Raw genomic sequence first — 24949 nt, forward strand, 5'->3', positions numbered from 1 at the left:
ATATATATATATATATATATATATATATATATATATATATATATATATATATATATATATATATATATATAAAAATATAATAATAATTAAAAAAAAAATATATATTTTTTTAATTATTATTATATTTTTATTTATTTATTTATTTATATATATTTATATATATATATATATATATATATATTTTTTTTATTTATTTATTTATATATATATATATATATATATATATATATATATATATATATATATATATATATATATATATAATGTCGCTCTTTTTTTGTTTTATAAATTAAATAAAAACAAAATGGCTTCCTTTCCCTTAGTGCAGTCCTCCTTCACTTACCTCATCCTTCCATTTTGATTTTAAATGTCCTTATTTCTTCTGAGAAATCCTCACTTCCTGTTCTTCTGTCTGTAACTCCACACAGTAATGCGAGGCTTTCTCCCTGGTGTGGAGAAAGCCTCTTGAGGGGGCGAGCAGGAGAGTCAGGACGTCCACTAACACACAGCTCCTTTCTCTATCTGCAACGTAGAGAGCGTCCTGACTCTCCTGTAGTCCAAGGGAGGGGGCGAGCACGACACTCCACACCAGGGAGAAAGCCTTGCATTACTGTGTGGAGTTACAGACAGAAGAACAGGAAGTGAGGATTTCTCAGAAGAAATAAGGACATTTAAAAGCCAAATTGGAAGAATGAGGTAAGTGAAGGAGGACTGCACTAAGGTAAAGGAAGATATTTAGGGGGAAAAAATTACCTTTACAACCCCTTTTAAGTTTACCCTAATGGTCCAACCGGTTCTGGTGTGTATTGCCCCCGGCGCCAGGGATGCGTGTCACTTGAGGAACTTGGCTTGGGTTCCACCTAGACATGAAAGCTGTAGAGAAACGCCAACGCGGCCATACTGACCTTAGAAGTACGTACACCTGAGGGGCTGTCAGTGCCACACCGGCCACCGCAATGGTCCCCAGCCTGGAAGACGCAGAAGAGAAGGCAATCATTAGTGATGGCACATCATGGGCACAGGGGGGTGATGGGTACATGGGGGGCACTCACAGCCTGTTCCGATGGGTACGGGGGAGCCAGCGGCTGAGATGATGAGCCGAGTGAGTCAGAAAGTAGTGGATCATTCTCCGTCTACTGCAATGTAAGTTCCCGACCCGTCACCCGATACCTACCTATCAATAATGGATCGCTGCCTGCCCTACGCACTCCCCTTTATTAACCACTTAAGGACCGAGCCTCTTTTTGAGATTTAAAATCTTCTTTTTTTATGCTAGAAAATTACTTGGAACCCCCAAACATATTTCTTATATTCCTCTAATTGCATATCCATGCTCTGGACGAGGAGAAGGGGCGGGGCTTTGTTACACCGGACGGCTGCCGACTAGACTGCATGTCACCAATCGGGTGCATGAGGCTGCAGATGGACACAGTGGGGCAAGGAGACTCGAGTATAAGCCGAGGGGCCGCAGTGTTGACAACCTACCAGATTGAAATTTACTGGCACGACACCCGAAATTTACTGGCGCAGCCACGTTTTTACTGGCATTTCACAAAAGTTACTAAATTACATTTTTAGGTGCAATTTTAAGTATTTGGGCTACAAGCAAGTATGCTAGGCAAATGGTAATGTTATTTAAGGTAGATATTAAGGTAAAAAAAAACATATTTTTTTTTATTTTCGATATAATAAGGGCAAATTATTTAGTCACATCACCCCCTGCCTCCATCCCCCTCTGCCACCAACACCAAATTATTTAGTCACATCACCCTCTGCCTTCACCCCCCTCTGCGGTGCCACAATCTCCCCCTGCCTCCAATCTCCCCCTGCCTCTAACCTCCCCCTTCCTCCAACCTCCCCCTGCCTCCAATCTCCCCCTGCCTTCATCCCTACCCTCTGTGGTGCCACCATCACCCCCTGCCATCAATCTCCCCCTGCCTCCAATCTCCCTCCAATCTCCCCCTTCTTCCAATCTCCCCCTTCTTCCAATCTCCCCCTTCTTCCAATCTCCCCCTTCTTCCAATCCCCCCTTCCACCAATCCCCCCTGCCTCCAATCTCCCCCTGCCTCCAATCTCCCCCTGCCTCCAATCTCCCCCTGCCTTCAATCTCCCCCTGCCTTCAATCTCCCCCTGCCTCCAATCTCCCCCTGCCTCCAATCTCCCCCTGCCTCCAATCTCCCCCTGCCTCCAATCTCCCCCTGCCTTCAATCTCCCCCTGCCTCCATCCCTACCCTCTGCGGTGCCACCAGCACTCCCTGCCTTCAATCTCCCCCTGCCTCCAATCTCCCCCAGCAGGCCCCCTGCCTCCAATCACCCCCTGCCTCCATCCCCCTCTGCGGTGCCACCAAAAACCCCTGTCTCCATCCCCCACCCTCTGCGGTGCCACCGGAGCCACCATCACCCCCTGCCTCCAATATCCATGCGCAGTTTCAAGTCACGGACATTTACGGACTGGGGAAAAAGTTCCCGTTTTTTTGAACTGTCCATAAAAATACGAACAGTTGGCAACACTGCGAGGGGGGCATTTTCAGCACCAAAAAATGTGCCGAGAAACTCTGCTTATACTCGAGTGTATACGGTATACTGTATATAATGTTTGGGGGTTCTAAGTCATTTTCAAGCAAAAAATACAAAGGGCTAGATTCATGTACCTGCGCTTCTTCTTACGGCGGCGCAGCGTATCGTATTTACGCTACGCCGCCGTAACTTACAGGAGCAAGTGCAGTATTCACAAAGCACTTGCTCCGTAAGTTGCGGCGGCGTAGCGTAAATGGGGCCGGCGTAAGCCCGCGCAATTCAAATGTGGAAGGGGGGCGTGTTTTATGCTAATGTGTGATGACCTGACGTGATAGACGTGTTTTACGGACGGCGCATGCGCCGTCCGTGTACATATCCCAGTGTGCAATGCTCCCAAGTACGCCGCAATGACGTATTGGTTTCGACGTGAACGTAAATTACGTCCAGCCCTATTCGCGAACGACTTGCGCAAACGACATAAAAAATTCAAATTTCGAAGCGGGAACGACGTCCATACTTAACATTGGCTGCGCCTCCTAATAGCAGGAGCAACCTTACTAAAACGTAAACAACGTAAATAAATTGCGCCGGCCGTACGTGCGTTTGTGAATCGGCGTATCTAGGTCATTTGCATATTCTACGCCGAAAACCACGGAAGCGCCCCTAGCGGCCAACGTAATATTGCACACAATTCTACGCCGCCGCATTCAAGTTACGTCGGCGGAGGAAGCCTATTTTTTTTGTGTATCTGCCTTTGAGAATCGGCGTAACGATACGCTGCCGCAGATTTGAAATTACGGCGGCGTATCTGGGGATACGCCGCTGTAAAAGCTACATGAATCTACCCCAAAAAGTGTCAGAAAAGGCCTAAAGCTGAGTTGTACTTACCTGAAGCGAGTCGGACGTTCTGGAAGGGGAATTTAGCCGACCGGTGTTATTATTGGGATTTTTTTTGTTTTTCGAAGTTTGCTAGTTCCTTGTGCTCTTCATAGACAATCTGTTGTATGGCGCCCCGGGAACTTCTCCATCTCCAAAAAAAAATCATACTTTTTTTTATATAGGCCTAGGAGTAAAACGAGTCTTTGTCTCGATATTCCAAGGTTTTCGCATTTGAGCGTCACTTTTCATATCCGACAAATAACTTTCAAAAGTGCTGCGTGAAGAGGACGATCGATTAGTTTTGGTTGGTTTTTAATCTTCCAGAGCGCTGGCAATTTTCTGTACAATCCGACTGGAAAAGTGGCACACAAATGAGGCAAAGTAGCACTCTAGGACCTGAGTTGGAAGCCAAACGTTTGGCCTCAGATGCTGCTATAAGAAAGGAACATTCTGCGATCTCTGTTGTGCTGCGATCTCTTGTGCTGCGATCTCTGTTGTGCTGCGATCTCTTGTGCTGCGATCTCTGTTGTGCTGCGATCTCTGTATCCTGCGTTCTCTGTATCCTGCGTTCTCTGTATCCGGCGATCTTTGTATCCTGCGTTCTCTGTATGCTGCAATCTCTGTATCCTGCGTTCTCTGTATCCTGCGTTCTCTGTATGCTGCAATCTCTGTATCCTGCGTTCTCTGTATCCGGCGATCTCTGTATGCTGCGATCTCTGTATGCTGCGATCTCTGTTGTGCTGCGATCTCTGTTGTGCTGCGATCTTTGTATGCGGCGATCTCTGTAACCCGTGTTCTCTGTATCCTGCGATCTCTGTATCCTGCGTTCTCTGTATCCTGCGATCTCTTTCTACAATAGACAGAAAATCCTATGGGATTGATTGATCTTTGTAACCGGCGATCTTTGTATCTGGTGATCTCTATATCCTGCGATCTCTGTATCCGGCAATCTTTGTATCTGGTGATCTCTGTATCCGGCGATCTCTGTATCCGGCGATCTGTATGCTGCAATCTTTGTATTCGGCAATCTCTGTATCCTGCGACCTCTATATCCTGCGATCTTTGTATCCTGCGATCTCTATATCCTGCGATCTTTGTATCCTGCGATCTCTATATCCTGCGATCTCTATATCCTGCGATCTTTGTATCCTGCGATCTTTGTATCCTGCGATCTCTATATCCTGCGATCTCTATATCCGGCGATCTTTATATCCAGCGATCTCTATATCCGGCAATCTTTGTATCTGGTGATCTCTATATCCTGCGATCTCTGTATCCTGCGATCTCTATATCCTGCGATCTTTGTATCCTGCGATCTCTATATCCTGCGATCTTTGTATCCTGCGATCTTTGTATCCTGCGATCTCTATATCCTGCGATCTCTTTCTACAATAGACAGAAGATCCTATGGGATTGGTTGGAGAGATGGGGCTTCTTAAGCAGGTGGCCATCATGATGATAAAGTTTGTTTTAGTGATAGATTTTACGGATGAGCCCCTGGACCAGCTGGGTGCTTTTGACCACTAACCAGTTGGTAACTATCACACACACCATGAGGGTGAGGGCGAGGGACTGAAGCAGCCTGAGCAGCATGGTGACCGTAGACGCGGCTGGCAGCACCGAGCGAAGGGACTGGTCCTCCCAGGGCGGACCATCTCTAGACTTCGCACAGTTGACCGGACACACACAAAAAGTATTGAAGTGAGCTATGCGATGAGTGGGAACAATGGTGCTGTTCTGCAACCCGCACATGCTTGGTGGAGGGCGCCCCCTGATGCCCATTGTGTGCCTTTTTATAGCATCGCTGAAAGGACCGGAGATTGAATGGCTGAGAGCGAATCATCACTCTTCTTCAGATTACTCTGGTCATGGATTGGAGCTTTTTCTTCATTCCGGGAATTCCTTCTTTCTTCTGTGCTGGGAGTTTCTCTTTTCTCTGGACCTACAGCGGGGAAAATAATTATTTGATCCCCTGCAGATTCTGTAAGTGTGCCCACTTACAAAGAAATGAAGGGTCTATGATTTTTTATCGTATGTGTATTTTACATGATAGAGACAGAATATCAACCAAAAATCCAGAAAAAACACACGATACAAATGTTATAAATTGAGTTGCAGTTCAGTGAATAAAATTTAAAAAAGTATTTGATCCCCTATCAACCAACAGTAATTCTGGCCCCCCACAGACTGGCTACAGTAGGTGCTCGTGTGGTACACAGATTAGTCCTGCCAATTTAACCACTTGCTTACTGGGCACTTAAACCCCCCTCCTGCCCAGACCAATTTTTAGCCTTCAGCGCTCTCACTCTTTGAATGACAATTGCGCGGTCATACAACACTGTATCCTAATGAAAATGTTATATATATATTTTTCCCCACAAATAGAGCTTTCTTTTGGTGGTATTTGATCACCTCTGTGGTTTTTATTTTTTGTTAAAAAAATACAAAACCGTTTTCATATTTTGTTATAAAATTTTGCAAATGGTACATTTTTCTCCTTCATTGATGTACGCCGATGAGGCTGCACTGATGGGCACCGTTGGGCTGCCCTGATGGGCACCGATGGGCTGCCCTGATGGGCACCGATGGGCTGCCCTGATGGGCACCGATGGGCTGCCCTGATGGGCACCGATGGGCTGCCCTGATAGGCGGCACTGGTGGGCCCTGATAGGCGGCACTGGTGGGCCCTGATAGGCGGCACTGGTGGGCCCTGATAGGCGGCACTGGTGGGCACTGAGAGGTGTCACTGATGGGTGGCACTGAGAGGTGTCACTGATGTGTGGCACTGAAGGGCATTGATAGGTGGCACTGGTGGGCACTGAGAATTGGCACTGAGGTGGCAGTGATGGGCACTGATTGGTGGCAATGATGGGCACTGATCAGCACTGTTAGGTGAGACTGATGGGCAGCGCTGCTAGGTGGCACTGATGAGGCACTGACTGGCACCACTGGTGGGTATTGATAGGTGGCAGTGATGGGCACTGATAGGTGGCACTTTATTGCACTAGCGGTCACTGTGGGTACTGGTGGGCACTATTGAGGCTGATGTGCCTCTTCCTCTTCAGGACTGATGTCCCTTACACAAGAGCTGTTGATCGGCTTTCTTTTCTCCTCGCACTATTAGCGTGAGGAAAAATAAAAACGATTGTCAAGCTTTATTTACATCACGTGATCAGCTGTCATTGGCTGACAGCTGATCACTAAGGATGAGCTCCAGCGTGTTTGCATGGTACACGTGCAGAGTCCGCCAGGAAGTGTGCACGGCGCTGCGCTAATCACAGCCAGGGAGACATTGTCCGATCTCTGCAGCCGAGCATCGGGACAATGTCTCCCTGGCTGTGATTAGCGCAGCGCCGTGCACACTTCCTGGCGGACTCTGCACGTGTACCATGCAAACACGCTGGAGCTCATCCTTAGTGATCACATGGTAAGGGGCCAGGACCGGCCCCTTACAACTAATCTGTGATCACCCGAGTCTCGGTGACTGCAGGGGGCGTGTGGGGTGCGTGCAAAGGGAAGGACGTCTATTGATGTCCTCCCGGCAATTTGGGGTCCGCACTGTAGCCTTCATTCAGCTATAGCCCGGGCGCCTAGCGGTAAGGCTGGGTTCACACTACGGTTTTCCCGTCCGTCAGCCGCATACGATTTCAGTATTGAAAACGTACGGGCCCGGACGGGAAAACGTATAGATAGAGAATGCATTGCAAATCGTATGCACTCAGATGCATCCGGGTGCGTACGATTTGCTGGCAAAACGTTTTTTAAACGTACGCAAAACCGTGTTCAACCACGGTTTTGCGGTCGTTTTTAAAACAGTATGGCAAACGCATACGTTTTCCTTTAACATTAACGTCAATGGAAAACGCACATGTGTGCGGTTCCATACGTTCCCGTCCGTTTCAGCCGCATACGGTTTTTCATATAAATCGTATGCGGCTGACGGACGGGAAAACCGTAGTGTGAACCCAGCCTTATGAAGGTGCTTCTTAATGATACCTCGTTATGTGTATAAAAGACACCTGTCCACAGAATCTTTCTTCCATTCAAACCCTCATCATCATGGGCAACACCAAAGAGATGTCACAGGATGTCGGGGACAAGATTGTAGACCAGCACAAGGCTGGAATGGGTTACAAGACCATCAGAAAGAAGCTTGGTAAGATTTGGCCTAGCCAGTCTCCAGACCTTAATCCTATAGAAAATGTATGGAGGGAGCTGAAACTTCGAGTTGTCAAGCGACAGCCAAGAAACCTTAAGGATTTACAGAAGATCTGTAAAGAAGAGTGGAGACCAAAATCCCTCCTGAGATGTGCAGACCTGATCACCAACTACAAGAAACGTCTGACCTCTGTGCTTGTCAACAAGGGTTTCTCCACCAAATACCAAGTCATGTTTTGTTCGGAGATCAAATACTTATTTTCCTCGCTGAACTTGATTTTTATAACATTTGTATCATGTGTTTTTTTTTGTGGTTGATATTCTGTCTCTATTATATAAAATACACCTATCGTTTTACGGAGGCAAGTCGGCTCCCCTGCGCGAGAACCCGTAGTATAACGTCGGCTCTCGGGCAGGCCACTAGGGGCACCCGCGATCGCTCGTTACAGAGCGAGGACCGGGAGCTGTGTGTGTAAACACACAGCTCCCGGTCCTGTCAGGGAGAGAAATGCCTGTACAATGTATGAACAGAAGATCAGTCATTTCCCCTAGTGAGTCCACCCCCCCTACAGTTAGAACACACCCAGGGAACATACTTAACCCCTTCCCCGCCCCCTAGTGTTAACCCCTTCACTGCCAGTGGCATTTTTATAGTAATCCAATGCATTTTTATAACACTGATCGCTATAAAAATGCCAATGGTCCCAAAAATGTGTCCGAAGTGTCCGCCATAATGTCGCAGTACCGAAAAAAAAACGCTGATCGCCACCATTACTAGTAAAAAAAAAAAATATTAATAAAAATGCCATAAAACTACCCCATATTTTGTAAACGCTAGAACTTTTGTGCAAACCAATCAATAAACGCTTATTGCGATTTTTTTTTTATTTTTTTTTACGAAAAATAGGAAGAATACGTATCGGCCAACTGAGGAAATTTTTTTTTTTTTATATATATATTTTTGGGGGATATTTATTATAGCAAAAAGTAAAAAATATTCATTTTTTTTCAAAATTGTCGCTCTATTTCTGTTTATAGCGCAAAAACTAAAAACCGCAGAGGTGATCAAATACCACCAAAAGAAAGCTCTATTTGTGGGGAAAAAAAGGACGCCAATTTTGTTTGGGAGCCACGTCGCACGACTACGCAATTGTCAGTTAAAGCGATGCAGTGCCGAATCGCAAAAAGGGGCCTGGTCCTTTAGCTGCATTTTGGTCTGGGTCTTAAGTGGTTAAGCTTTAAAAAAAAAAAAAAAAAAAAGTGTTGGCGTTTCATACTAGTTTCACCCATAAAAATTTGTATTAAGCAAACAAATGTGACTCCTAGAAGAATTGCTTTTGGTTTCAAATCAAAAGTTTATTTTGTCGCAATGATTCGCGCTCATGAGGATAACGACATGGATGTGTTATGAAATATTCCTAGTAATATTTTGTGGAATTGAAGCCGTTCTGTACTTGTGGTTCACGTGATTTGTAACTGTTCTCCCGTCTTTGGAAATTGCACAGACATTTCGGAGAAATAGAAGCACAGAGAGTTTTATCAACAATTAAAACTGAACTAAAGCCAACCATACATGGATTGAAATTTGCCCGATTCAGCGGGGACCAGAAGAATTTGGATCCAGGGGTGGCCATTGTGGTTGGACACAGGATGGATAAAAATCTGATCTTTTTTTTTAATTTTAAATTGGGATTTTTTTTTATTGGATTTTTTTATTTTAAATTGGGTTTCTTTTTGTTTTTATTGGGATTTTTTTTATATTGTTGTCTTTGTTTTTCTTTTTTTGGGGGATTATTGGATTTTTAATTTGGGATTTTTTTTTTTTAAATTTGGATTTTCTTCTTTTTTTTTTTTTTTTTATTGAATTTCTTTTATTTTAAATTAGGTTTCTGTTTGTTTTTTATTGGGATTTTTTTTATTTTAAATTAGGTTTCTTTTTGTTTTTATTGGGATTTTTTTTATATTGTCTTTGTTTTTTTCTTTTTTTTTGGGATAATTGAATTTTTAAATTGAGATTTTTTTTATTTTAAATTGGGTTTCTTTTTGTTTTTATTGGGATTTTTTTTATTTTAAATTAGGTTTCTTTTTGTTTTTATTGGGATTTTTTTTATTTTAAATTAGGTTTCTTTTTGTTTTTATTGGGATTTTTTTTATATTGTCTTTGTTTTTTTCTTTTTTTTTGGGATAATTGAATTTTTAAATTGAGATTTTTTTATTGGATTTTTTTTATTTTAAATTGGGTTTCTTTTTGTTTTTATTGGGATTTTTTTTATTTTAAATTGGGTTTCTTTTTGTTTTTATTGGGATTTTTTTTATTTTAAATTAGGTTTCTTTTTGTTTTTATTGGGATTTTTTTTATTTTAAATTTGGTTTCTTTTTTGTTTTTATTGGGATTTTTTTTATTTTAAATTAGGTTTCTTTTTGTTTTTATTGGGATTTTTTTTATTTTAAATTGGGTTTCTTTTTTGTTTTTATTGGGATTTTTTTTATTTTAAATTAGGTTTCTTTTTGTTTTTTTATTGGGATTTTTTTTATTTTAAATTAGGTTTCTTTTTGTTTTTATTGGGATTTTTTTTATTGTTGTTTTTTGTTTTCGTTTTTATTGGCATTATTGGATTTTTAAATTGGGATTTTTTTTTTTTTTAAATTGGGATTTTTTTTTTTTATTGGATTTTTAAATTGGGATTTTTTTGATTTTTTAAATAGAATTTTTAAATTTGGGATATATTTTTATTTTATTTTATTGGATTATTAACCACTTCCATACAGGGCATTTTCACCCCCAAACAAAAGAAGAGCGACCATTTTGAAAAAACACCATATTTTTTATTTTTTGATTTAATAAATCTCTAATTATTTAAAAAAAAAATTTCCTCAGTTTAGGCTGATACGTATTCTTCTACATATTTTCTGGTAAAAAAAAAAACGCAATAAGCGTTTACTGATTTGTTTGCGCAAAAGTTATAGCGTCTACAAAATAGGGCATAGATTTATGGCATTTTTTTTTTTGTATTTTTTTTTTTTTTTACTAGTAATGGCGGCGATCTGCGTTTTTTTTTTTTTTTTTTTTTTTTTTTTTTATTGTGACCGTGACATTGCGGCGGACACATCGGACACTTTTGACACATTTTTGGGACCATTCACATTTATACAGCGATTAGTGCTATAAAACTGCACTGATTACTGTGTAAATGTGACTGGCAGGGAAGGGGTTAACACTAGGGGGCGCTGAAGGGGTTAATATGTTCCCTGGGAGTGATTTCTAACTGTAGGGGGGAGGGGACTCACAAGGGGAGGAGACCGATCTGTGTTCCTCTGTACTGGGAACACACATCTGTTTCCTCACCTCTGACAGGAGGTGGATCTGGGTGTTTACACACACAGATCCACACTCCTGCCGTGATTGGCGGCAATCGCGGGTGCCCGACAGACATCGTGGGCACGCGCACCGGGTCGCGAGCGAAGGCGCGCGCAGCTCCTTAGCGGCCACGATGCAAAGGACGTCCACTCTGAGGGAGAGACAGTTCCTGCCGACGTCATATAGGAGAGAGGGGGCGGCGCTCCTGCGCCCTTTATGGACGTATCGCCACTGCTTATCACACTCCACACTTTTTATGTTTTTTTTTTTTTTTATTATTATTATTTTTTTCCTGTGTTTTGATATATAATTTTTTCTTAATTTCATTTTGTTTTAAAATTTTGTTTTTGTTTTTTTTTCCTTAATTTTCAGACCGGTAATTTTAGTTTTTGTTTTGTTATTTGCAGTTTTCCCCCCCCAGAAGAATATCTTTGTGACTATGAGAGATGGGGAAGTAGCCCTGCATGTTTCGCATGATCTGCCCCCTCTCTGTCCATACGCTGGGATTTTCCAGAATAGCCCGGGCCCTGCGTCCCCGAGTCGGGAGGTACGGCGGCCCCTGTGCTGACCTTACTGTCTACTCTGGGTTATCTAGCAGACGGGGGGGCCGACGCACGCTGGGATTTGTCATGTCCGGTAATGACGACCGCGTTGGGTCTGAGGCTCACAGACCTACCAGTGATGGAGGTGAGTTTTATTTTTCGTTTATTGGTGCAGTTTGCATACTTTTTTGTATTCCTTTTATCTAATTTACAGCAAAAATCACAACAGATCACAGTGCAGAAGATATACTCTCACTGGCCACTATTAGGTACACCTTGCCAGTACCCGGTTGGACCCCCTTTATTAGGTACACCTTGCCAGTACTGGGTTGGACCCCCTTTATTAGGTACACCTTGCTAGTACCGAGTTGGACCCCCTTTATTAGGTACACCTTGCTAGTACCCGGTTGGACCCCCTTTATTAGGTACACCTTGCCAGTACCGGGTTGGACCCCCTTTATTAGGTACACCTTGCCAGTACTGGGTTGGACCCCCTTTATTAGGTACACCTTGCTAGTACCGAGTTGGACCCCCTTTATTAGGTACACCTTGCTAGTACCCGGTTGGACCCCCTTTATTAGGTACACCTTGCTAGTACCGGGTTGGACCCCCTTTATTAGGTACACCTTGCCAGTACTGGGTTGGACCCCCTTTATTAGGTACACCTTGCTAGTACCAGGTTGGACCCCCTTTATTAGGTACACCTTGCTAGTGCCGGGTTGGACCCCCTTTACTAGGTACACCTTGCCAGTACTGGGTTGGACCCCCTTTATTAGGTACACCTTGCTAGTACCAGGTTGGACCCCCTTTATTAGGTACACCTTGCTAGTACCGGGTTGGACCCCCTTTATTAGGTACACCTTGCTAGTACCGGGTTGGACCCCCTTTATTAGGTACACCTTGCCAGTACTGGGTTGGACCCCCTTTATTAGGTACACCTTGCCAGTACTGGGTTGGACCCCCTTTATTAGGTACACCTTGCCAGTACTGGGTTGGACCCCCTTTATTAGGTACACCTTGCCAGTACTCGGTTGGACCCCTTTATTAGGTACACCTTGCCAGTACCGGGTTGGACCCCCTTTATTAGGTACACCTTGCCAGTACTGGGTTGTACCCCTTTATTAGGTACACCTTGCCAGTACTCGGTTGGACCCCTTTATTAGGTACACCTTGCCAGTACCGGGTTGGACCCCCTTTATTAGGTACACCTTGCCAGTACTGGGTTGTACCCCTTTATTAGGTACACCTTGCCAGTACCGGGTTGGACCCCCTTTATTAGGTACACCTTGCCAGTACTGGGTTGGACCCCCTTTATTAGGTACACCTTGCCAGTACTGGGTTGGACCCCCTTTTGCCTTCATTCTTCGTGGCATAGATACAACAAGGTGTTGGAAACGTTCCTCAGAGATTTTGCTCCATAGTGACCTGATAGCATCACACAGTTGGTGCAGATTTGTCGGCTGCACATCCATGATGCCGAACTCCTGTTCCACCACATCCCAAAGGTGATGTGATTGGATGAGATGTGGTGACTGTGGAGGCCATTGGAGTACAGTGACCTCACTCTCCAGTGGTGAGATGATTGGATCTTTGTGACATGGTGACATTATCCTGCTGGAAGGAGACATGAGAAGATGGGGACACTGTAGTCATAAAGGGATGGACAAGGTCAGCAACAATACTCAGGTAGGTCGTGGTGTATAATCGATGCTCAATTGGTACTAAGGGGCCCAAAGTGTGCCAAGAAAATCTCCCCCCACAGCATTACACCCCCACCAGGCTGAACTGGTGATGCAAGGCGGGATGGATCATTGCTTTCATGTTTACCCCAAATTCTGACCCTCCCATCAGGAATAGGGTCTTATCATTGGTGTCAGTGGGAGGAATATTACCCCATTATTGGTGTCAGTGGGAGGAATAGTACCCCATTATTGGTGTCAGTGGGAGGGATGGTGCCCCACTGTTGGTGTCAGAGTATTTATTGCCTGACAGTTGGTATCTGTATGGGGAATAATGCCTTGTATCAGTTGGAGGAATAGTGCCCCATCGTTGGTGTCAGTAGAGGAATTCTTGCCCAAAGGTTGGAATCTGTGTGAGGTATAGTTTCCTTGTATCAGTGACAGGAATAGTGCCCCATTGTTTGTGTCAGTGGGAGGGATGGTTCCCCCAGTGTTGGTGTCAGTGGGTGGACTAGTGCCCCATTGTTGGTGTCATTGTGAGGGATAGTGCCTCAGCATTGGTGTCAGAGGGAGGACTAGTGCCCCATTGTTGGTGTCAGTGAGAGGGATGGTTCCCCCAGCGTTTGCGTCAGTGGGAGGGATGGTTCCCCCAGTGTTGGTGTCAGTGGGTGGACTAGTGCCCCATTGTTGGTGTCATTGTGAGGGATAGTGCCTCAGCATTGGTGTCAGAGGGAGGACTAGTGCCCCATTGTTGGTGTCAGTGGGAGGGATGGTTCTCCCAGCGTATGCATCAGTGGGAGTGATGGTTCCCCCAGCATTGGTGTCAGAGGGAGGACTAGTGCCCCATTGTTGGTGTCAGTGAAAGCAATAGTGCCCCATCATTGGTGTCAGTTGGAGAGATTGTGCCCCACTGTTGGTGTCAGTGCAGGAATTATTGCCCCATTTTTGGTGTCAGTGCAGGAATTATTGCCCCATTGTTGGTGTCAGTGAAAGGGATAGTGCCTTGTATCAGTTGGAGGAATAGTGCCACATCGTTGGTGTCATTGGGAGGAATAGTGCCCCATGGATGGTGTCAGTGGGAGGGATGGTGCCCCATCATTGGTGTCAGTACAGGAATTATTGCCCCGGTGTTGGTGTCAGTGAAAGGGATAGGTGCCTTGTATCAATGGAAGGAATAGTACCCCATGGGCCAGATAAAGGTATGCAAAGGGCCAGGGCTGCAACTTGGAGACCACTGATGTATTGTAGAGGACCGGATGTGGGATGGAATGGAGGAATACGTTTGGCAGAGTGAAGACCCGCTTTAACTGCCCTATTGGATAAAAGCCGCTCAATCAGTGGCTGCAGCACCGATCTGTGTATTCTGACAGCAGGGGAGGAAGAGGTCTCCGCTGTCAGAATACGTCATTTAACCCACCAGCTGGACGGAAAAAAAAACAGAGCCCTGTGTGGCCAGTGTTCCTTTTTTTTTTCTCACTAAATCTAAAACGAAACAAAAGATTTTACTTGGAGATGGCCCTCAAAAACTCCTCCCACACGTGGTTTGTCAGGAAATGGGCGGGGTTTACCCCTCAGAAACCAGTACTGGTAAAACTGGTCAGGCGATGATAGGGAAGAAGGGGCGCGGCGGCGCAGCAGATCTAGGCACAGACCTCGGGAGAAGGAGAAGGCACCATCAATGGTAAAGCCAACAAGGCTTCCAATAGAAGTCTGGTAAGAACACGGATCGGGATTGGTTACTTTTTTCTCTGTAACTGACGTATTCTTCCTTTTTTCTCTGTCGGAGAGATCGAAGAAAGGAGATTTTTGTTTTGTTTTTTCACTTTCACTTTCACTTTTGTAGTCCTATATAGAAGTTTTGAAACATTTTGGCTTCTCCATGGAGTGCGGCCCGATCTGCAATATTACGTCTCCTTTTATAAATGATAACGGTTAGACGATCGATGTGACCCCCCCCCCCCCCCATGATGAAACGATTGCCTGTTATGAGATGTTTGTTACCTCTAGCCTTATTGCCTCATTTGCCAACACAATGGGGAGGGGGGAGGGGTCAGCGTGGCACAGTAACATTGTACAGTGTGTTGTGTAACTTCCCCCAGCAGACAGCGTTACGACATCAGTGTGTTGTGTCACCGATGTGACCACGCTTATCTGTGTCACCGTCCTCTCTTCTCTCTATCAGGTGTATCTTTTTTTTATTGCACTGGGATATACATTACAGTATTCAACAGGACGTCATGGGATGGAGTTTTTTTTTTTTTAATAGAAGTCGTGAGTTTGATCTCTTACAATATTGCACTATATTGTCAAAAGCAGGGCTTTTTTTCAGCAGGAACGCGGGGGAACGCAGTTCCGGTACCTCCAGCTCTAAATGTATGTAATGGTGCTCGGAGGTGGGTAGAGGGTGGAACCAAGGAACGGTGCTCAGAGGTGGGTAAGGAGTGGAACCAAGGAATAGTGCTCAGAGGTGGGTAGGGGGTGCAACCAAGGAACGGTGCTCAGAGGTGGGTAGGGGGTGGAACCAAGGAACGGTGCTCAGAGGTGGGTAGGGGGTGGAACCAAGGAACGGTGCTCAGAGGTGGGTAGGGGGTGGAACCAAGGAATAGTGCTTGGAGATGGGTAGGGAGTGTAACCAAAGAATGATGCTTGGAGATGGGTAGGGAGTGTAACCAAGGAATGATGCTTGGAGATGGGTAGGGAGTGTAACCAAGGAATGGTGCTCGGAGATGGGTAGGGGGTGGAGAAAAGGAATGGTGCTCGGAGGTGGGTAGGGGGTGGAACCAAGGAACAGTGCTTGGAGATGGGTAGGGAGTGTAACCAAGGAATGATGCTTGGAGATGGGTAGGGAGTGTAACCAAGGAATGGTGCTCGGAGATGGGTAGGGGGTGGAGAAAAGGAATGGTGCTCGGAGGTGGGGAGGGGTGGAACCAAGAAATGGTGCTCGGAGGTGGGTAGGGGGTGAAACCAATGAATGGTGCTTGGAGGTGGGTAAGGGATGGACACAAGAGGTGACAGAAGGAGGGAGTTCCTGCACCTGTTCTGGGAAAAAAAGCTCTGGTCAAAAGTATTGGAACGTTAACCACTTCAATACCGGGCTTTTATAACCACCTCAATACCAGGCCTATTCTGGCGCTTCTCTCCTACATGTACAAATCATCATTCTTTTGCTAGAAAATTACGCAGAACCCCCAAACATTATATATGTTTTTTTTTTAGCAGACACCCTAGGGAATAAAATGGCGGTCATTGCAATGTTTTATCTCGCACGGTATTTGCGCAATCTTTTTTAAACACCTTTTTTTGGGGGGGGGGGAAATTTTTCATGAGTTAAAAAAATAACAAAACAGTAAAGTTAGCCTAATTTTTTTGTAAAAAATGAAATATTATGTTACACCGAGTAAATAGATACCTAACATGTCATGCTTTAAAATTGCGCACACTGGAATGGCGCCAAACTTCGGTACTTAAAAAGCTCCATAGGCAACGCTTTGAAATGTTTTACAGTTTACCAGTTTAGATTAACAGAGGAGATCTAGTGCTAGAATTGTTGCTGGCACTCTAACGCACGCAATGTAAACATCCCTTGTAATAGGAAATGTGTGTGACAGGTCCTCTTTATGGAGAGATGCGGGGTCAATAAGACCTCACATCTCTCCTCCAGGCTGGAAAGCATGAGATCGGTGAAAAAAATGTTGTTTACTTACGGGTACCCGGGTGTGACGTCATCACATCGCGCCCGGGCCTCCGACGGTCATTGTCGTCCTTTTTTCCCCACAAATAGAAATTTATTTTGGTGATGTTTGATCACCTTCTGCGTTTTTTTTTATTTTTTGCGCTATAAACAAAAAAAGAGCGACAATTAAAAAAAAAAAAAGCAATATTTTGTAATTTTTAATATAATAAATATCCCCAATTCTTTTTAAAAAAAAAAAATTTCCTCAGTTTAGGCCGATACGTATTCTTCTGCATATTTTTGGTAAAAAAAAATTGCAATAAGCGTTTATTGATTGGTTTGCGACAAAGTTATAGCGTCTACAAAATAGGGGATCGTTTTATGGCATTTTTATTAATAATATATTTTTGTTTTTACTAGTAATGGGGGCGATCAGCGATCTTATCGTGACTGCGACATTATGGCGGACATACAATGCATTAACATCATATGCATCAATGCATTATTATCATATTATGGCGGACACATCGGACACTTTTGACGCTATTTTCGGACCATTTACATCTAAAAAATGCACTGATTACTGTATAAATGTCACGGTCAGGGAAGGGGTTAACCACTAGGGGGCTAGGAAGGTGTTAAGTGTGTCCTAGGGAGTGATTCTAACTGTGGGGGGGGCGGGGCTTACTGTAACACGACACTGATCGCTGCTCCCGATGACAGGGCGCAGACAATCCGTCTCCTGTCACTAGGCAGAACTGGGAGATGCCTTGTTTACACAGGCATCCCCCGTTCTGCCGCTCTGTGACAAGATGGCGGGACACTGGCGGACGTTGAGTCCACGGGCACGGTCACGGAGCTCGCGGCAGGTGTGCGCGCTGGCTTGCATGGCGCGCAATTCAAAGTAGCGTAAATATACTTTGCACAGCTGTGCCATTCTGCTGACGTAAACGTACATGGCGCGGTCGGCAAGCGGTTAACACAGCCACAAGCCGCCCTGCAACTGCAAGACATAATGTAACAACTACGGTGTCGCCCTCCGCTCTGTGAATAGCGTTCAATTGAAACCAGAAAATTCCCTCTCCCTTCGAAAAATGCCTCCTGTGATGGGTGCATGCCCCATGGTCGCGTCACACAAGCTGAGCGGGAAGTCAGCTGGAGTGCGGCTCCATCCTGCGCATGTGCGGGCACTTTTCAATGGAGGGCACATATTGATAGAACACTGGCACCACTGTGCATGATGACGTCACAGCTCTAGCTCTGCCCTACGCGTTTCTCTGTAAAAGGCGTTCTCTGGTGTTGGAGACTGTTCATTCACCTTGGTTCAGGTGCATTAAGTTTAACTCTATGAACCGATCCCCTGCTGAATCGGACCCAAAGAGGTTAAATATCGCTTTTGTGTGAATCGCTTCCTTCCAGCTTTTGTCCAGAGGCAAACAAACCCACGGCCGTGCTTCTGTTCATCTGTTTACATACTTTTAGCTCTTATATGTAGAGGTCGACCGATATATCAGCAGGCCGATATATCGGCCGATATTTGGCCGTTTTGGAGAAATCGGCATCGGCCGTTTTTTATCCAAATTAGGACGATATTTTACATGGCGGCTAGCGGTGCCGCGGCTCCGGAGCTAGGCCGAAGCCTGTCGCGGATTGCCGCCACGGTCACAGCATCAGGAAAGACTGCGGCTTCGGCCTAGCTCCGGAGCCGCGGCCATCTTGGTACACCCAGCGCGGCGGCCCTCCTCTCTGTTTACGCCCACAGAGGAGGAGGGGCCCGCGCTCGTGGGACACAAACCGCTCTCTGGTGTCTGTAGCGGGGGGGGGGGGTGTCTATACTCGAGGGAGAGGGGGTCTGTACTGGGGGGTGACGCAATTTTTTTTTTTTTTTTTTTTTTGCACCAGTTAGTGCCACTTGCCATCCAGTGCCATCTGCCAGTGGCAATACCAGTGCCACCATCCAGTGCCATCTGCCAATGCCACCTGCCAGTGCCAATACCAGTGCCACCATCCAGTCCTAATTAGTGCCACCTTCCATCCAGTGCCACCTGCCAGTGTGATCCAGTGCCACCTACCAGTGCAAACTAAAGCCATCAGTGCCACCTGCCAGTGCCAATTAGTGCCACCTGCCAGTCAGTGCCAACCAGTGCCACTTGCCAGTGTCACCAGTTAGTGCCATCTGCCAATTAGTGCCACCTGCCAGTGTCAATTAGTGCCACCTGCCAGTGCCAAGAAGTGCCACCTGCCAATCAGTGCCATCTGCTAGTACCATCTTTCAGTGCCATCCAGTGCAACCTGCCAGTGCCAATAGGAGCCTTCTGCTAGTGCCATCTTCCAGTGCCACGAGCCAGTGCCACCAAAAAAAATCGGCCTAAAATATCGTCCGCAAAAATCGGCATCATATATCGGCCCCCCAGATTTCTTACTAACAAACTTTGTCATGTCCTATCCATGGCCAACGGTTAGCACTTACGGACTTCCCGCCGCAGGAATATGTCGGCTGTTTGAAGAGGAATACCGTTGCTATGGTAGCAGCTAGCTACCATAACCCTGGTATCCTCTTCTGTAGCGGGCGGTCCGCTACAAGATAATAGTGGCCTCTGCGGTGGATTCGCCGCCAGATCACTTTTATCGGTAGCGGGAGAGGCTCCTCCGTCCTTCCGCCGCTTACCGGATCCGTTGGGTCTGATCCCTTGCTGGGTATGGAGACGAGTGAGGGGGAGATGGCTCCCACCCGTCTCCATATCACTGCAGGGCAGATGCAAACGTCAAAACGTCAATTCCGCTCTTAAAGGGACATTATTTAATTTTTTTATTTTAGCATGACATTAAAAAAAAAAATTATATTGCATTTTAGTGTGAATATGAGATCTGGGGTCAAAATGACCTCAGATCTCATATTTAAGAGGACCTGTCATGTTTTTTCTATTACAAGGGATGTTTACATTCCTTGTAATAGAAATAAAAGTGGCCCAATTTGTATTTATTTTTTTAAAACCAATGTCAAAATAAAGAAATTAAAGTAAAAGAAATAAGAAATGTTTAAAGCTCCCCATCTCGACAATCTCGCGTGCAGAAGCGAACGCATACGCGAGCAGCACCCGCATATGAAAACAGTGTTTAAACCGCACACGTGAGGTATCGCCACGATCGTTGGAGCGAGAGCAATAATTCTAGCTTTAGACCTCCTCTGTAACTCAAAACATGCAACCTTTTAGATTTTTTTTAAAAGTCTCCTATGGATGATTTTTAAGGGTAAAAGTTTGCCGCCATTCCACGAGAGGGCGGAACTTTGAAGAGTGACGTGTTGGGTATCAATTTACTCGGGGTAACATTATCTTTTTACAATATAAAAAAAAAATTGGGCTAACTTTACTGTTGTCTTTACTGCGCAAATACGATGTGACAAAGTATTTTTTATTCTCTAGGGTGTTAGAGAAAAAAATGTGTGTGTGTGTGTGTGTGTGTGTGTGTATATATATATATATATATATATATATATATATATATATATATATATATATATATATATATATATATATATATATATATATATATATATATATATATATATAATATATCATGTTTGGGGGTTCTAAGTAATTTTCTAGCAAATAATAAACTTTACAGCGATTTCTTAACAAGTTTTATATTTTTTGTTTATAGGTTGTATAAGCAATCCGGACGCGATCTGCTTGAATTCCTCCTATACCATGGAGAAGTCAGACGAACGGACAGAAGTTGTCCTGTTGGCTACCGGCTCATTTAACCCGATCACTGTAATGCACCTGAGGCTGTTTGAACTGGCGAGGGACCATCTGCATTCCACAGGTACCCCAAAACCTAACCATTACCTATACAGAGTTCCTGTCACTGTGTCGCATACAATGCTGCCATGTGGCAAGAAGGTTTTGCAAAAGTTATATGTAACCGCAGTGGTAGCTCGTCCATTGGCCGGCCGCCACCCCCCCTATATGCAATAGATAGATTCATGCATAGCATGATGAATCTATGCGCAGCCACCCTCTCTTGCATCCGGCCCCTTTCAGGACACCAGGTACATGAACTACAGCTGACGTGTTTTTTTTTTTTTTTTTTAAGCACATGATTAGAGCCAGAGGCTCTAATGGGCTTCAACATAGTGTGGGCTTGGATCGCAGAGAATGAGCTCCGATCCCACCCAGGTGTGTTACAACAGCGAGTGAATGTTCGCTGTTGAAACCCTGATCCTTAATCCGGCCAATCGGGAAGCGGGTGTGAGACCCGCTTTCCGATTGAGACCAATTGGCTGCCAAGGAGGAGGGAGGAAACGGAAGCCGCTGCCATGACCCGTGGAGATCAGAAGGCCACCGCCGCCAAGCAGGGGAAGGCGCCGTTGATGGGGTTAGTGCTACTGACCAACCCAAGGGTGTGGGGGGGGGGGGGGAATTCCACCGGCCACCACTGTTTAACCATTTTAAAAAAAAACATGTTATACTTACCTCCTCTGTGCAGTTGGTTTTGCACAGAGTGGCCCTGATCCACCTCTTCTTGGGTCCCTCAGCCGCACTCCTGGCTCCACCTCTTCTCCAGTGCCCCGTTGGAGAAGCGCTTTCCCTCAGGGCACCCGTGCGGGCGCACTCCGTATCCTGCTGCTGCGTCTATGGACACAGACAGCAGAACTCAGCCCCGCCCCCCACGCATCTTTGGATTTGATTGACAGCAGCAGGAGCCAATGGCTGCACTGCTATCAGTCTATCCAATCAGGACCCGAGACACCGGCTGGAGCTGGTGTGTTTGTCCCCGTCGCTGGAAAGACAGGGTTCAGGTAAGTAAAAGGTAGGCTCTGGGGGGGGGGGAGGGGGGACAGCTGCATCACAGAAGGGTTTTCACAGTAATGCATAGAATGTATTAAGGTAAAAAACCTTGAGGGTTTACAAACCTATAAAAAAGAGCAGAGCACAGCTCAGTTTATATTCCGGCATACGACCTGTGTGATGGGATGATTGCACTCCAGCACATGCATGGGAGTGACCTCATCCCGCGCTGACCAGTAACGACAGCCCAGGCATGGCGTTGGGTAGAAAATGCTGGTGAGGGACTTCAGGGCGTTGGACCATTTTGCCTTTTTAGTACTGCTTCAGATTTACTTAACCACTTCCTTACTGGGCACGTATACCCCTTCCTGACCAGGTGAAATTTCAGCTTCTGGCACTGCGTCGATTTAACTGACAATATTTTTTACTTGTTACTATAATAAATAGCCCATTTTTTTTTTTTTTTTTTTAAAACATTTTTTTTCTCAGTTTAGGCTGATACGTATTCTTCTACATATTTTTGGTTAAAAAGAAAAATCGCAATAAGCGACTGGTTTGCGCAAAAGTTATAGCGCTTACAAAATAGGGGACAGAATTATTATTAATTTTTATTATTATTTTTTTTTACTAGTAATTATTTTTTTATTGGGACTGCGACGTTATGGCGGACACATCGGACACTTTTGACACGTTTTTGGCGCCATTCACATTTATACTGCGATCCGTGCTATAAAAATGCACCGATTACTGTATAAATATGACTGGCAGTGAAGGGGTTAACACAAGGGGGGCATGGAAGGGGTTAAATGTATTCCCTGGGTGTGTTCTAACTGTGGGGGGAGGGGGGGTGACTGGGGGAGGTGACCGATCTATGTCCCTATGTACAAGAGACACAGATCGGTCTCCTCTCCTCTGACAGGACGTGGATCCCTGTGTTTACACACAGAGCTCCACGTCTTGTCCCTGTAGCCGCCGATCGCGAGTGCCTGGCGGACATCGCGGCCGCCAGGCACACGCATCGGTATCTCAGGAATGCGGCGCTCGCGCGCCCTCTAGTGGCCTGGAAGAGCGGAGGACGCATATATGCGTCCTGTCAGAGATTTAGAACCACCCTGCGGCCGCACATATTCGTACGCCCGTCGGGAAGTGGTTAATGTATCAATGAAAAATTTCGTGTTTTTTTGAGTATTATGTAAGTGGCTCACTGTCCTTTTATGTATTTGTTGATTTTCCCACGCAGGAAACTATAAGGTAGTAAAAGGTATTATATCTCCTGTGAGCGACGGATACAAAAAGAAAGGCCTAGTCGAGGGGCCACACCGGCTGTCAATGGCCCAACAGGCGACTCAGACATCAGATTGGATAAAAGTGGACCCGTGGGAGTGTTTGAAAAAGGACTGGACTGAGACTGTAGCAGTTTTAAGGTAACCCATACAGGCAAACCAATACCCTCCCGTGGTATCGAGGAACTAGAAATCCCAGCATGCCCTAAACCTCAGCAGTTGGCAAAACCTGCTGTGACTTTTTTAGTCATGCCCTTACTGTCCAGACCTTTTGCCTATGGCTTTTTATTTTGTTATATCTTTTTCAGGCATCACCAGCAGCAGCTTAGGGATATGACTAATGAAGGGAACCAGGATAAGAAATCTGGGTACAAGAAGGGTAACAAGAGGAAAAGGGAAAACTGCCAAGACCATAACTGTTCAGAGAGCAGAGGTAAGATGTAACAACCAAGGACTTCGTGATGTTCCAAAAAATTGGAGAAATGCAAGATTCTATAGAACTGCTGTATTAAATTTCAGCTTGAGCTATAGAGCTCTGTAAACAGGCTTTTTCCTTTCAGGAGAAATTGAGAAACGCATGAAAGGGAGCAGAGAGCTGAAAACTGTTTGTTTTGTCTTCCAGCTGTCCCTCAGGTGAAGCTGCTGTGTGGGGCGGACATGTTGGAATCGCTTGGAACCCCCAACCTGTGGAAGCCTGAACACATAGTAGAGATCGTGTCCTCTTTTGGTCTGGTCTGTATCACCAGGATAGGGAGTGACGCACAGAAGTTCATCTACGAGTCGGACGTCCTCTGGAAATACAGGCACAATATTCACTTGGTGGAAGAGTGGATCACCAACGACATCTCTTCCACCAAAGTCCGGCGGGCCTTGCGGCGAGGGATGAGTGTCCGGTATCTTTTGCCTGACCTAGTACTGGACTATATCAAAAACCACGACTTGTATAGCGAGGAGAGTGAGGAGAAAAACTCAGGCCTTATTCTCGAGCCCCTGGTGAGGAACACCAAGGACCTTCAATAATGATCCTTTTATGACTTCTTTTCTGAGACTGTTACAAAGTTGAAACTATCTTGCGTTATAGAATAGGCTCTTTGCACATTTCTGCAGCTGTGTGGTTACACTAATCTCATCTCTTTAATTGGGCATTTGCCAATATGCTTGGCCAACAGACCTGCAGCCCTTTTATTTGGAGCAAAAACAGAAAACAGAAATGATGGAATTCCAGTCCGGTTTTTCCGCCCTCACCAACGTGACTTTCGGGCCCCAACTAATTGAAGCCGGCTGAGATTCAAAACCATGTATGGTCAGGCTGAATTTAACAAGTTTATTGATTGATCGACTTGGGTGCAACCAACCTGCCAGATCTTACATGCAATTATTTCTATTAACTGGTATATATATATATATATATATATATATATATATATATATATATATATATATATATATATATATATATATATATATATATGGCTAGCAATAATCACTGCCAGGAGAATAAAATTACTTGGCAGGGGGGATTCCTCTGTCAACACTGTCTGTGATGATGGGGGGAATCAAGCACATTTTGGGTTGCAGGAAAGAAATTTGCACTGTGTATGGCTGGCTAAACCAGGGCAGCCATCACTAATTTTGGGGCCACCTACACCGCTTTAGGCAGGGCCCCAAAAAAAAAAACCAGGAGGGGGGGCTAACCGGGCCTGTAAGGGGCCCTGGGGACCATCGGGCCCCTTACAGGTGTAATGCAAAAAATAAACAGGAGGGGGGCCAGTCGTGTGTGTACAGGTGTAATGCCTGTACCCCCCTGATGGCGGCCCTGGGCTTAACTGTCATTCTTTTTGCAGTGTCTGCTGCATTGTGTTTTATCTTATTTTTCACAGTTCATTTTTATCAAGTTCCCACCTGTGAGACAGTCACAGCCGAGATTTGTCAGAGCCGCGGCTGGGTCCCGGGTGTGACAACGGACCCCCCCCCCCCCGCAAAGCGAGGCTTCAGCCTGTGTGTAACTGCCTGTCTGTCACCACCATGCCGCCCGCTGTCTCCACACTGTCCTCTTCAGTCGCGGAA

At 45.3% G+C, this 24949-nt stretch overlaps 1 protein-coding gene across 3 annotated transcripts in view; it reads left to right on the plus strand.

Moving 5' to 3' along the window:
• NMNAT1 (nicotinamide nucleotide adenylyltransferase 1) overlaps positions 1–24297 on the plus strand; it is a 51796-nt gene extending 27499 nt beyond the window's left edge. Inside the window, exons 2-6 of one of the 3 annotated variants that reach the window (XM_040326405.1) lie at positions 11320–11599; positions 20470–20634; positions 22840–23023; positions 23191–23315; positions 23505–24297. In XM_040326405.1, the coding sequence (XP_040182339.1) occupies positions 11377–11599; positions 20470–20634; positions 22840–23023; positions 23191–23315; positions 23505–23902 (1095 nt within the window). In that variant the 5' untranslated portion in view covers positions 11320–11376 and the 3' untranslated portion in view covers positions 23903–24297. Of the gene's footprint in view, positions 1–11319; positions 11600–14676; positions 14847–20469; positions 20635–22839; positions 23024–23190; positions 23316–23504 lie in introns of those variants that run through there. The other 2 variants (XM_040326406.1, XM_040326407.1) reach the window with 2 other exon arrangements.
• Positions 24298–24949: the final 652 nt, after the last annotated feature.

Source organism: Rana temporaria, chromosome 10 (genome assembly GCF_905171775.1).
Source record: "Rana temporaria chromosome 10, aRanTem1.1, whole genome shotgun sequence".
Lineage (NCBI taxonomy): Eukaryota > Metazoa > Chordata > Amphibia > Anura > Ranidae > Rana > Rana temporaria.